Genomic DNA, 11,428 nt, shown 5'->3' with positions numbered 1-11,428 from the left:
CCCCCAAAAAAAAAAACCCAAACACAAAGCAAAACACACCGCTGGAGAGCCCTTGTTAAAAGTATTTTTACCTCCATTTTATCCCTAGCATCTTGCTGTGCATCTCTCAGCTGCCTGGATTTCTCCCCACTTGTCTCTCGTTTGGCAGAAAGCTGTATGGAAATATCACCAATAGCTTAAGTAGCAAGATTCTGTTTTAATAGTAGTTCCAGAAAGAAAATGATTTGTCAAAGTAGTGAAGAACATTGACAGGATTCTATCAAGGAAACGTTGGCAAAAAGCAAATCAACAGCTCATGTCATTTTATATTAGCCAAGATATTTTACCTCATCAAGCTTAGCTCGGGTTTCATTAAGCTCCTGATTATAAATGGTGTATTCTAATGCTCTCCTCATTTTATCCCATTTCTGGTACTGAGCCAGCTCTTCTTTCTCCTCTTCTAGGGTATGCAGTCGCTCTTCAATGTACTTCAACAACTCATTGATCTTCTCTCGCTTGCCCTCTTTAGAAAAGATGACAAGAGTGAAGTTCAGTTAAACACACTAATGCATTCCCACACCTTTAAAGCTACCGAATCTCCTCCAGCGATTACCTATTTGTCAACAGTTATGAAATGTGAAAAGGAGAACCCGTGTCCAAAGTTACCCAAAAAAACCCATCCTAACAGCAGAACTGTTCATACTAGTTATGTAAGGCAACACAAGCATGTACTCTCTTGGCTCACACACTTAAAATAACTATAGACTATACTACATAAACTTTAGTGTTTGCATAGCAGTAGGTATCCTGATTTTTGGATCATTGCCAGCTGACATCACTCATGTGTTTTGAGCAGTACAAATATCCCTATTAGCCTAGCTAAAAAGTTTTATTACTAAAAACTCACATGAAGCCACTTACTAAATCTTTTGAGATATTTAAAATTCAAGGAGGAAATATAACATGTTCTGTATCGTTTAACATACCACAAATAAAATCTATCTAGCAATTAGCTTTACTGAAAAAGCCATAAACCTTTAATGGAATTACTGTGGCATAAAAAATTCATTTCTTAAACTATTTTTACCTGTTTCTTTCATTAGTGAAATACTCTCTTCTTTACGTTCATCGTACACTCTGGTACCAGCTACTTCTCTTAGTAACTTCAGCCTTTGAGAGTCAGGAGCTGTGGCCATCTGGTTGATCTGAAAATTCAAGATCTATGATTTCAATAGCCTGCTCTGGATGTATGGCTAACCACAACAGATCAAAGATTGCACTTTTTTTGCTGTGCCTGCTTGCCTGAGGCTTTGGCAGGAAGATTCAGATACCTAGTATATACCATACTGCTTTCCTTTTGAAACAATTACTTTAGGATGGCAAGTATTTTGTTTGTAATGAATTTTGTTCATTTTCAAGTGCTACCAGTTATTGCTAAAACTCAAGATACTAGCATTACATAAACTGAAGAGATCATTACCCGCTCAAAATTATGTTTAGAGAAACTCAAGCTTGGGCTTTGAAGTCCTGGTGCTAAACCAAACAGTTTAAACACCCCCATAAAACCATACCAAAATGCAGGGGTTATAAATCTTAGAATAATTCAGGTCATGAAACACTCATTAATACAACATTAAATCAGTCATACAATTAAGCCTCAGGTAAAACTCACTTTCCTTCAATAGCATTTCAGTGGTTGTATCTTTTTATAAGAAGGTAACTGTTTCTAATTTGTATTATATTAAAACCAGTATGTGTATTTTAGCTGTGAGAGTCATGTGCACCAATCCCCACCACAAAATAAGTGACTTCCCAGCTGACGTTGTTTCTTCCAAATACACGCGTTCAGCTGTATAGGAAAATTTATCCTGATAAACATTTGAGAGGCTGAACTGCTGTGTCAGCATTTCTGCCATCAAGTGCTCCTCAAGTCTCCTGCATTCCCCTTTTAAGTATGCCTTTCAGTTATCTTCTGGAGCTGACAGTTATCAGTGCCTCCATGGTGTCCCACCCTGTGAGCCATTACAAGTAATGTGTCCTTTGTCTCCAGATCTGGGTGTCCTTTGAAAGCTCTGGTAAGCGTGCTTAGGTCTTGAAGACCAGTTAATACACGCCATGCTGTGAGCCCTTTCTCTGCTTTGTGTTCACTTTTGGTGCTTCCACATGTTTCCATTCATCCTCCATTAACAGTATTTTTAGCCTCTTAAAATTCTCTACAATTACTTTACTGTCTCATCTTAAGGTCCAGAAATCTATGAATTTACACTGAAATAGTCACAGGAATTATGTTTGCTTTGTATTTAAGTATACAGAAAAGCATGTGATTGCAAAGATTACCATAAAAAAACACTTTTCTAAATATCAACATTACAGACATTAAAACTTTTTTCTCAAAATCGACATAAACTACTAAAACAGTAATATTTGCAAAAGCGGCATCTACAAGAAATGTTTCAAACTAAAATGGATTTAGGTTTTGGTTTACTTCTACAGTGATTGAACTAAGTTTGGCATCTAGGAAACATGATACTCTTGATAGTGATTTCTTCCACTTTGTGAAAAAGAATCTTACCTTTCCTTGTTTGACAATATAGTAGGGATTACTGCGAGAAAATCCAGCACTTTCAAGAAGGTTCATTACATCATTTTTCCTGAAATGTTATTGTGAATGTATTAAAAACACTTACAGCAACAGTGACAGCTGTAAATATTCAGTAAAGTATCACAACTATACATCAAATACTATAATCACTATGTGCAATGCATGCTCTGTTTGAAGAAGCCTCCTTATTTGATAATAGCCAATTCTAAAATGAAATGAGAATAAAAATGGAAAAATATCTAAAATGCTGTAACGTTGGAAGGAGATTAAGAAAGAAGCATCTTGAAGCAAAGAGGAGGCAAATACAGGTAAAGATATCACAAGGAAGGATATGAAACAACCTAAAGTCTGGTAACTCTTCTATTTAAAAAAACCCTGAAAGAAGTATTATATAAGCAGTTAAACATCACGTTAATGAATGCATTAAACCGTAAATTCAAAGTCTGCTGTCTATTGCACAAGGACTGATGTCCTTGCTGTCAAACTACCGGTACTCAGTACCACACAACTAAATTAGTATTGCTCATGGAACTCATGAGAATTTATTTCACACTAGAGATGCAAGTGTTCGGTGTGACTAGAGAATTTTACAGAAATACTACTAGTCTTATTCAGCTAAGGAAAAGAAGTACCTACGTCACCATTTTCTTGTCTAAGAAATATTGGTCCTTCTTGGCTCCAATGACTCTGCGAAGTGAGACTTCCTCTTTATCAATCTTAAGAAAACAAAACCCAGTAAATTCAACTGCTTGCAGTAGCTATGTATAACTAATCCAGAATGTTTATGGCACTTTTTACCAGAACTAACTCAAAAGCAGTTACCGTACTGAAGACTTCTATAATCCTGAGATACTAGAGTCTGAAGTGATCATCTATTTCTGAAGCAGTGTATTCAACTTACCGGTAACCTGTTGTCCGAATTGTCAAAAATAATTTCCACAAATGCTGAAATAACACGAGGACCTGTACCTTCCTAAGAAACGAGATATTTTGGTTAGATAATTCCCACCTTACAAGGACTTTGAGCTCATTCATCTCCCCTTTTCCCCAACAATCCCACTTCCCCTTTCCTTCCAAGGATTTGAGAGTCAAGAGCATCTACGTAAGATCCAGTACCTGTATTTCTATTTCTGAAAATCTTGGATACACATTCACCAATGTGCATTATCAGCATAATGTATTACTTTGTAATAAATTCCCTTTTGCCAAAGGAAAACAAAAAACGTTTAAGGATGCTTCCAAAATAATTGTCTTAAAATATCCACAGCCCAGCAATTTACCATTTTTGTAGTAACACTCAAATGCATTAGCTTATTCTTTATTCTTGTTGTTAAACACCTTCACTTACATGCAACAAAGCCAGTCTCTGCTCTGGGCGAAGATGACTGAACTCATCACTGAGGACAAACTGAATTGCTGTAATAAAATAGTAAAGAAACAGAAGACTTATTCTTTCCTTTAGGGAGATATGCAGCAGTTTCTTTAACTCAAAACATACTGTTTTACTGTTGTATAGTACAGTCATACCACTGCTAACATCTTACAATGTTTCTTCATTAAAAACCTTAGTCTGCTGGATGTTTATCACTCAGCCAGCTGTATACCAGAATTTCTCTGAAGACGTCTCATTGTCACGACCTTACTAGTTCACTGCATAAGCATTAACAACGCTGCACAAGTAGGAATTCATGAGCTTTCCTCTACAAATACCTAGCACACAGGCTAGGTTAAAAATATCGCTAAAATACTTAACACATGGCAATTTATAAAGACTACCATCACAAAGGCCGCTAACACCTTTGACTAGCATCTTTGCTCCCCCACTGATGCTCCTACCCCACAAAATCCCCCTCATAACCATATGTTAAAAGGTTGTATAAGCTGTGCCATACTGCTATGGAATCAGCTTAGAATTCAGCCACTAAGAATGTCTGAAGTAACTGCAAGTATCACAATCAGCTTTCAGTGTGGGTGACTTTTAGAATCAGTTTCCTCCTGTAAATACTTCTTTGCCATTTAAAAATCTTAGAAGGCCCTTAGTAAGGGAAGCCAAATATTGGGGGAAAACCTGAAGGTAAGTATTAAACAAGTGCATTGAGATCTGCCTTTCATCATTGTCAAGTAATGACCAATCTGCCACTCCTTACTGAGAAGGAACATTTGGTAAACCAACTTCAAGCAAAAACAAAGAAACCTGGTATCATCAGCATCCCCATGCTATTATGTTAAGAAATCCATGCTTACCATAAAAAAAGTTGCTTTTTCCAGATCCATTCCTTCCCACTGAAAATTAAAACACAAAGTATACCCTCAAGTTGACATGAGTTAACATTGCAATGTACATTAAATTTTGCATATATTTATGCATTTATTCAAAAACAGAACCCAAATATAACAGCCAAACAAAATCTCAAGGGAATGAGGCAAACTTAGTAGGTGGATCACTTAGTCATTGTCTGAGAACAAGAGAGCAGCCCTTTCCCCACTCAAATACATTACAATAACTTAGGAACTCCAACACTATTCCACAATGAGAATAATGGTTAACCCAATCCTATTTATTCCCATCCTTTTCTTTTCAATACTGATCTCCTGGTGGGATAAAAACAGTAGACCTAAATCCAATTCTTCTGGTCCCAGCATCATTTTTTTATATTTAACCAAAGTAAATCACCTGCCTGTACATTCAGGTTGACTGTATGAACTTCAGGTAGAGTACGAACTTCTTAATACTCCACTTGCTAATTCAGCAATGTTTTGTTTTAAAAAGACTGGAAGAAGTACTATTTCTATTTAAAAAATAAAGGTGTAAGAACACTGCACTACGCTAACATATAGTAACCTCAGTGTTCATTCTGATGTGTTTCAGCAAGGCTCAGTGTCTTATCTTTAAGATCAACACCTACTGCATTAAATTCAAAACTGCTTGCCTTCCAGCAGCAATGAGCATCCCAGGCTTTTCATCCCTTCCTACCTACATGCCCTCCAGATTCACCTCATCCCCAAAACTACTTGGGATTGCTATGAGATCTTTAAAACGGCAAAAAATAGCGAAGCCAAATTTTTTTTTTTCCTTTTAAAAGCACTAATACCTGGATAAAGTTTTAGCTCCCACTGAAGTAACATTACATAATAGGACATGCTATTCAAGTCACATGCACGTTTTTTCCAGTCTCAGAGTAAATCCTGGCTACTAAGTTTTTATGTCCAAAATTGACTGTTTTCTGTTGGGTCAGCAGTCTCAAACTTGCTGCACAGTCACTAAAATCAATGAAAATGAAAAGGCAGGACCAGGCATCCATGGGCATCTCCATAGGAAGAGGCATAAGAATGGTGGACAACAACATGCTGCTAGATTAGGTGTTATGAAACTACACTTTGAAACTTGTATTATACTTTTTGACAATCCACATCCCAGAAATGCTTTCATCCAAAGCTGGAAGAAAGAGGATCTTCTCTGCAGCAGTTTATAATAGCTAGTGTGCTTACTTTTCAAAAATGATCACAACACTTGCATACAAAAAAAAAAAAAAAAAAAAAAAAAAAAAAAAAAAAAAAAAAAAAAAAAAAAAAAAAAAAAAAAAAAAAAAAAAAAAAAAAAAAAAAAAAAAAAAAAAAAAAAAAAAAAAAAAAAAAAAAAAAAAAAAAAAAAAAAAAAAAAAAAAAAAAAAAAAAAAAAAAAAAAAAAAAAAAAAAAAAAAAAAAAAAAAAAAAAAAAGTGAAATCCCATAAATTCCCTGCTGCTGTTCCTGCAAGGACAGCCTTCAAAGGGGGTCTGGCTGATACAGAGATCTGCACATATGAAGGAATTTACAGACCTCACTCAATTTCTGAAGACTCGGACATACTATTGTCACAGTAAAATTGAATGCTAGCATTACTTTGCTGTAAGTAGAATACACTTTGTGACATGTTACAGACAACTGTAAAGAAGTTTCTGAAACAGAAAATAGAGTCATCAAATGTAGGCAGAATATTAAAAACTATAAAGGACTTTAATGGGAACATCATCTGAAATAACAGTGCAACTCTAGTTAGTATTAAAAGACAAGTATCAGAACTTACCAATGACGTTGTGTTTTGAGCTGAATGGGTCCACAATGGTTTGGTCCCTGTAGCTTCGAAAGCCCTGAATGATTACCTAATGAGAAGAGTGAGTTATTTTAACGAAGTTGCCTCTGTTCGTGAGCAGTTTTTGAACTATGAGATTTTACAGAATATTTACATCAATTATAATATATTTGACTTCCCCCACCCCTCCTGCACACACTTCAACCTTCCAGCTCAAGATCAGCAACTTACATCACAAAACTTGCCCCTCACCTAAGCATCACTTTAGGGACAGATTTTTCCTCCCCACATCACAAGAGATGCTGGTACTTATCTAGGCCAAAGCACAGTGAACAAGAGCGTTCTGAGAGTCTTTTTGTAACAAACTACACAAAAAGATGCATTTGCATCAAATATTACATACAGGAAAGAAAACTCCAATATAACAAGCACTTATGCTAGTAGGGTCAGATTTACATTTAATTTTTATAATGCAATCCACATACAGCATAAGAATTCTATTTGCAAATTCTCAAGTAGAGCAACTGCAGACTGCAAAAACTATACCAGACTATCTATTTTACATGCAATACAGTCTTATTTTGTTTTACTGTGCAACCTAAAGGGAAAAGTAAAAAAGCAAGTTATCTTGTGGTTCTAGTAAAGTCACTTCCTAAACAGACAAATACAAACCTAGAAATTAACTTCAGGAGCCACACAGCAAACAGCCATCTAGAAGCAGCATGTCAAATTTCAACTATTCAATTTCAGTAGTGATTTGAGGTTTGCCAGGCCAAGTAACACACAAGGTACAGAGTGACAGCATCCCGATACTTCAGCGGTTTTACACAGCAGTGAAATTGATCCAGCTTCCAGCATGCGCATTCCTGCATTCAGTAACCTCTTCCAAACATTAAAGCTGTGCTGAAAGACTATACAGCAGCTTTGCTCTGCTCAGTAAGACATCAGAAAGACAGCAGCCATCTGAAAAGCTTTGATGTTTGCAGATCTTTCAGCAAGAACGTTTACAAAAGGACTAGAGCTGACATTTAATCGTTATGTCCTTCACCCAGCTCTTCCCCAGCAGAAGCAAGATATTGTTAAGATAATGCCAATGTTCCACCGTGATAGCTATCATAAACTAAGAATTACTTGTTAGGAAGACAGCAAAACGTCTTACAAGATATTTCTCAATATTATTACTGCTGAAGTTTAGAATGTGAAATTATTTAGACTTTGTTTTGTTTGTAAGGTCTATGGTCCCATCACCATTTTCTATTTTTCTTAACATGTCATCCCTTCTCTCACATCTTCAAATAGCCCATGTTCCACAAGATGAGCATAATGCTTGGTATCCAAGAAGCACATAAAAACTTCAGCAAAAAGCCTAGAAGTTGTACTGTAAACATTAAAGCAAGCCTTTTCCCCCTACTATAAAAGCCTACATTAACTGTACACCTGAGGAACTCAAGAAACAATTACTTTCAGAACCACATTCATATTCTGTAATATTCTGGTAGCACATTATACAAACGGTGGGGAAAAAATCCTGTCCATAAAATTTACTAGACAGAAGACTAGGAGAAGAAAGTGCCCTGATTTATTCATGTCAAGTACGGTCTTAAGTCTTTCTCCCACTATGTGACAGCCCATTATCAAGCATTATCACAGAAAACTCCGCTTACCACCTGTTTATACTAATGGATTAAAACCATCTCACTAATACTGAATGAAAATGCCATGCCAGACGGCAAATCAAGCACTCGAGTTTATAAAAGCTGAAATGAAATAAAACTTAAAAGACACTAACTAACTTTTAGTCAGAAATCACAGATGTCACAGTGCTCTTCCCAGGCACTACATCTTCCTTGTCAAATCCTCTTTGCAAAATTATTTCATTACTGGAATCTGAAGCTAAGAATATGGGTAGGCAGAAAATTCCTAATCCTTGACCATCAAACATCAGACCTAAGCAACAGCAGCTATTTTGGAAAAGCCACTTCCTCCAATACTTTGCCTATCTAAACCTCTTTTGAATTGCAACTGTCTATGCTCCCTCTCCTCGGGCAAGACAGTTCTCATTACGTACCTGCACTGTATTCAGATCTAAATCCAAAGCAACTGTATTTGAAATAGTTAAGGATTTCAGAATGTAATGGACCAAACTACAGAAAACAAGTTTAAGGCAATGTGTTAACTGAAGACTACCCAGTCACTGTGGCTGTGAACACAGACCCCCACCTCCCCTAAAAAAACCAGTCTGCCTCATCTGCCAGATGGAGACTTTCACAATAGCAAGCTTTGCCTCAGTAGCAGTGGCTTTCAACGGGAAAAACAGGAACAGCAAATCTTACTCAGGTCTTGCCACCAACTCTAGGCCACAGCAACTATGTTCACTCATTCTGATTTTGAAAAATAAATAAAAAGTTAAAAAACAAACAAAATAAACAACATTTGGCAAACTGCTGCTTCCCAATTCACCAGATTTCAAGAAAAAAATGAAAAGAATGGGAAAAAAATTTGGTCTCTAGTACTTTTACAGTTTACCGATAATATTGTAAAAACATACAGATTGGAATAATTCATCTACTTTATTCTCATAAGAACCTGAAAGCCTCTTCAAAAAGGTAAGAACAACCAATCATTATTTCTTGGACATTACTATAGAAGCACAAACTTTTACCACCCACATACTTAGGCACCACAAGAGTATGATACAGGCAAACTCTGAACACCATTTCCCCCCACTCTCAAAGTTTTTTCCTAGATGGCTTCTCAAGTCATCCATCCTACATATCCTGAAACATCACAACTTCTTTATTGCCTTGTATAGCCTCAGATTAAGACTTAAATAATTTTAATCTTCAAACTTCAGGAATGATTTCTGGGAAGCAACAAAATAAGGGATATTGCTGGAACCAAACTCACCCTCATCCGTTTTATTCTCACGTTCACACCTTGTTATGCTCTCTTCTATACTTCCTAGAACAGTATTGATTACTGACCACTTAAATTTCTTTTATTCTAGATGAAACTCACTCCCCTGTTCTGACTTAATTTGGACTTCTTACTCTGACACTATGTATCTTCACTACTGTTTACTTTTGTGCAATTCAAATCTGGAGAACAAGAATTCTTATTCAAAGACTTTAAAGCAATGTGCGCACCTGCAATGATAAGTATGATTTACTAAAACACGATCAAAAGGCATCTGAAACACTCCCTAGTCAGCCGAACAGTCGATGAAAACCCGATTTCTATGCAGAACATGCACCTTCAAACACCATGAAGTATTCTCAATAAAGATACCCGTAGGGTGTCAGACAGCCAGGTAAATTTTGAGTCCGCTGAGAAATGAGAATTCTAGTAGGCTTTGTATGAACATGCATAGGCAGTGATACGAAAGCAGCCATAAAAATTCAACCATACTGTGCAATATACTACGCAATACGACTGCAGGAATATAGCACAGAAATAACACTAATGATCGTCTCAATCTTAAGAACTGTTTGGAAAAGGTCCATACAAGGCCCTTCTTTTTAACTGAAGGTTAGCTCTAGACTGCTTGTCAAGAATGAAGTATAAGTTAAATGGTCCATGCCCGGGGGCCTAAGGCACCACCTCAATACAAACAATAACTGTTGTTTCTCCCGGGGGAAGGGGCAGACAGAACCAATTTGAATTGAAACCCCAAACACAGTCACGTTTCCCCACTGAAACCACAAGCAGATTTAAAAAAAAAAAAAAAGTAAAAAAGAAGAGAACCCACAACTTTAACAGCTGAAAGACGCCGCCTGACAGCTGAGGAGAGCCCTTTGTTTGTGTACGAGCCCCGCGTGGGTACGAGCCTCCCGGCCTTGGGTCGGCCGTCGCCTGGAGGTCCGGGACACCAGGGCTGCTCCGTCCAAAGGGTCCCAACAGAGCCCACGAACAAGTCCCGGGTCCAAGAGGGCCTCCCCCCAACGCCACTTCACACCTGCAATGAATGAAACCAGCCGCGGGAACCGGGGAAGGAGAGGCACCCACCAGCCTACATGGCGGACTTGCTCCGTGGCTGGGCCGGGGACGCCCCCCCCAGCAAGGGCCGCGGTCTCCCCCGCGAGACAGCGGCGAACGAAGCAAAGGCCTTCGGACCCGCGAGCGGGCCTCTTGCTGCGGGCCGGGACCTGGCTCTGCCGCTCGCCCGGAGGCTGCAGACCCCCCAGCGCCGGGGCGGGGCAGGGCAGAGCAGGCCGGGCCAAACCGACCCAGCCAGGCCCAGGCCGCACCGCACAAGGCGGGCGGCCTGGACCCCGACGGCCTACCTGCTTGATGTACATGTCTGCGAAGGATGGGGAAGGCGCCCGCCCCGGTGCCTCCTGCCGTCGCTCAGCCCGCCCTCACCGTCTCTTCCCGGCACGAGTGCTCGGCGTGACTCCCGGGTCTTCGCCACCTCCTCCCGCCCCTTCAGCCTCCCCAGACTTCCCAGCACAGCGCCCCGCTCACCCCTCACGCAAACAAAATGGCGGCGGAGCCTCCCCCATCCCGACCCGGCGCGAACCATTCAGTACCCTGTGGAGGGGGAGGTGCGGAGTAGAGAACGCGCCCCTGCTCCGCCGGAGAAGGGACACCGCAAGGGACAGTAGGGAGTTCGCATTCTCTCAGCTTCTAAAGTGCCTCACTGGCCTTTTTGAAGGTGCTCTGAAGCAGAGAATGCGCGTGACACTGCCCCCGTCGCAGTAGGGGTCCCCCCAGGGAGTTGGGAAAAGTGGTTTCTCTCCCTGAGGGGCGGGTTGGGCGCCAAAGGCAAGTGCGAGC

At 39.3% G+C, this 11,428-nt stretch overlaps 1 protein-coding gene across 1 annotated transcript in view; it reads right to left on the bottom strand.

Moving 5' to 3' along the window:
- Positions 1 to 10,996, bottom strand: part of SMC3 (structural maintenance of chromosomes 3) — a 28,421-nt gene extending 17,425 nt beyond the window's left edge. Inside the window, exons 1-10 of the mRNA XM_019471730.1 lie at positions 10,936 to 10,996; positions 6,647 to 6,722; positions 4,826 to 4,864; positions 3,930 to 3,997; positions 3,483 to 3,554; positions 3,218 to 3,297; positions 2,552 to 2,630; positions 1,067 to 1,184; positions 327 to 502; positions 72 to 152 (exon numbers count right to left, since the gene is read on the bottom strand). Of these exons, the coding sequence (XP_019327275.1) occupies positions 72 to 152; positions 327 to 502; positions 1,067 to 1,184; positions 2,552 to 2,630; positions 3,218 to 3,297; positions 3,483 to 3,554; positions 3,930 to 3,997; positions 4,826 to 4,864; positions 6,647 to 6,722; positions 10,936 to 10,950 (804 nt within the window). The 5' untranslated portion in view covers positions 10,951 to 10,996. The remainder of the gene's footprint in view (positions 1 to 71; positions 153 to 326; positions 503 to 1,066; positions 1,185 to 2,551; positions 2,631 to 3,217; positions 3,298 to 3,482; positions 3,555 to 3,929; positions 3,998 to 4,825; positions 4,865 to 6,646; positions 6,723 to 10,935) is intronic.
- Between the last annotated feature and the right edge of the window lie 432 nt (positions 10,997 to 11,428).

This window comes from Aptenodytes forsteri, unplaced genomic scaffold, assembly GCF_000699145.1.
Source record: "Aptenodytes forsteri isolate BGI_AS27 unplaced genomic scaffold, ASM69914v1 Scaffold15, whole genome shotgun sequence".
In the NCBI taxonomy this organism is placed as follows: Eukaryota; Metazoa; Chordata; class Aves; order Sphenisciformes; family Spheniscidae; genus Aptenodytes; species Aptenodytes forsteri.
Note: the sequence above shows the minus strand (reverse complement) of the source record. Positions and strands in the feature narration are given on the sequence as shown.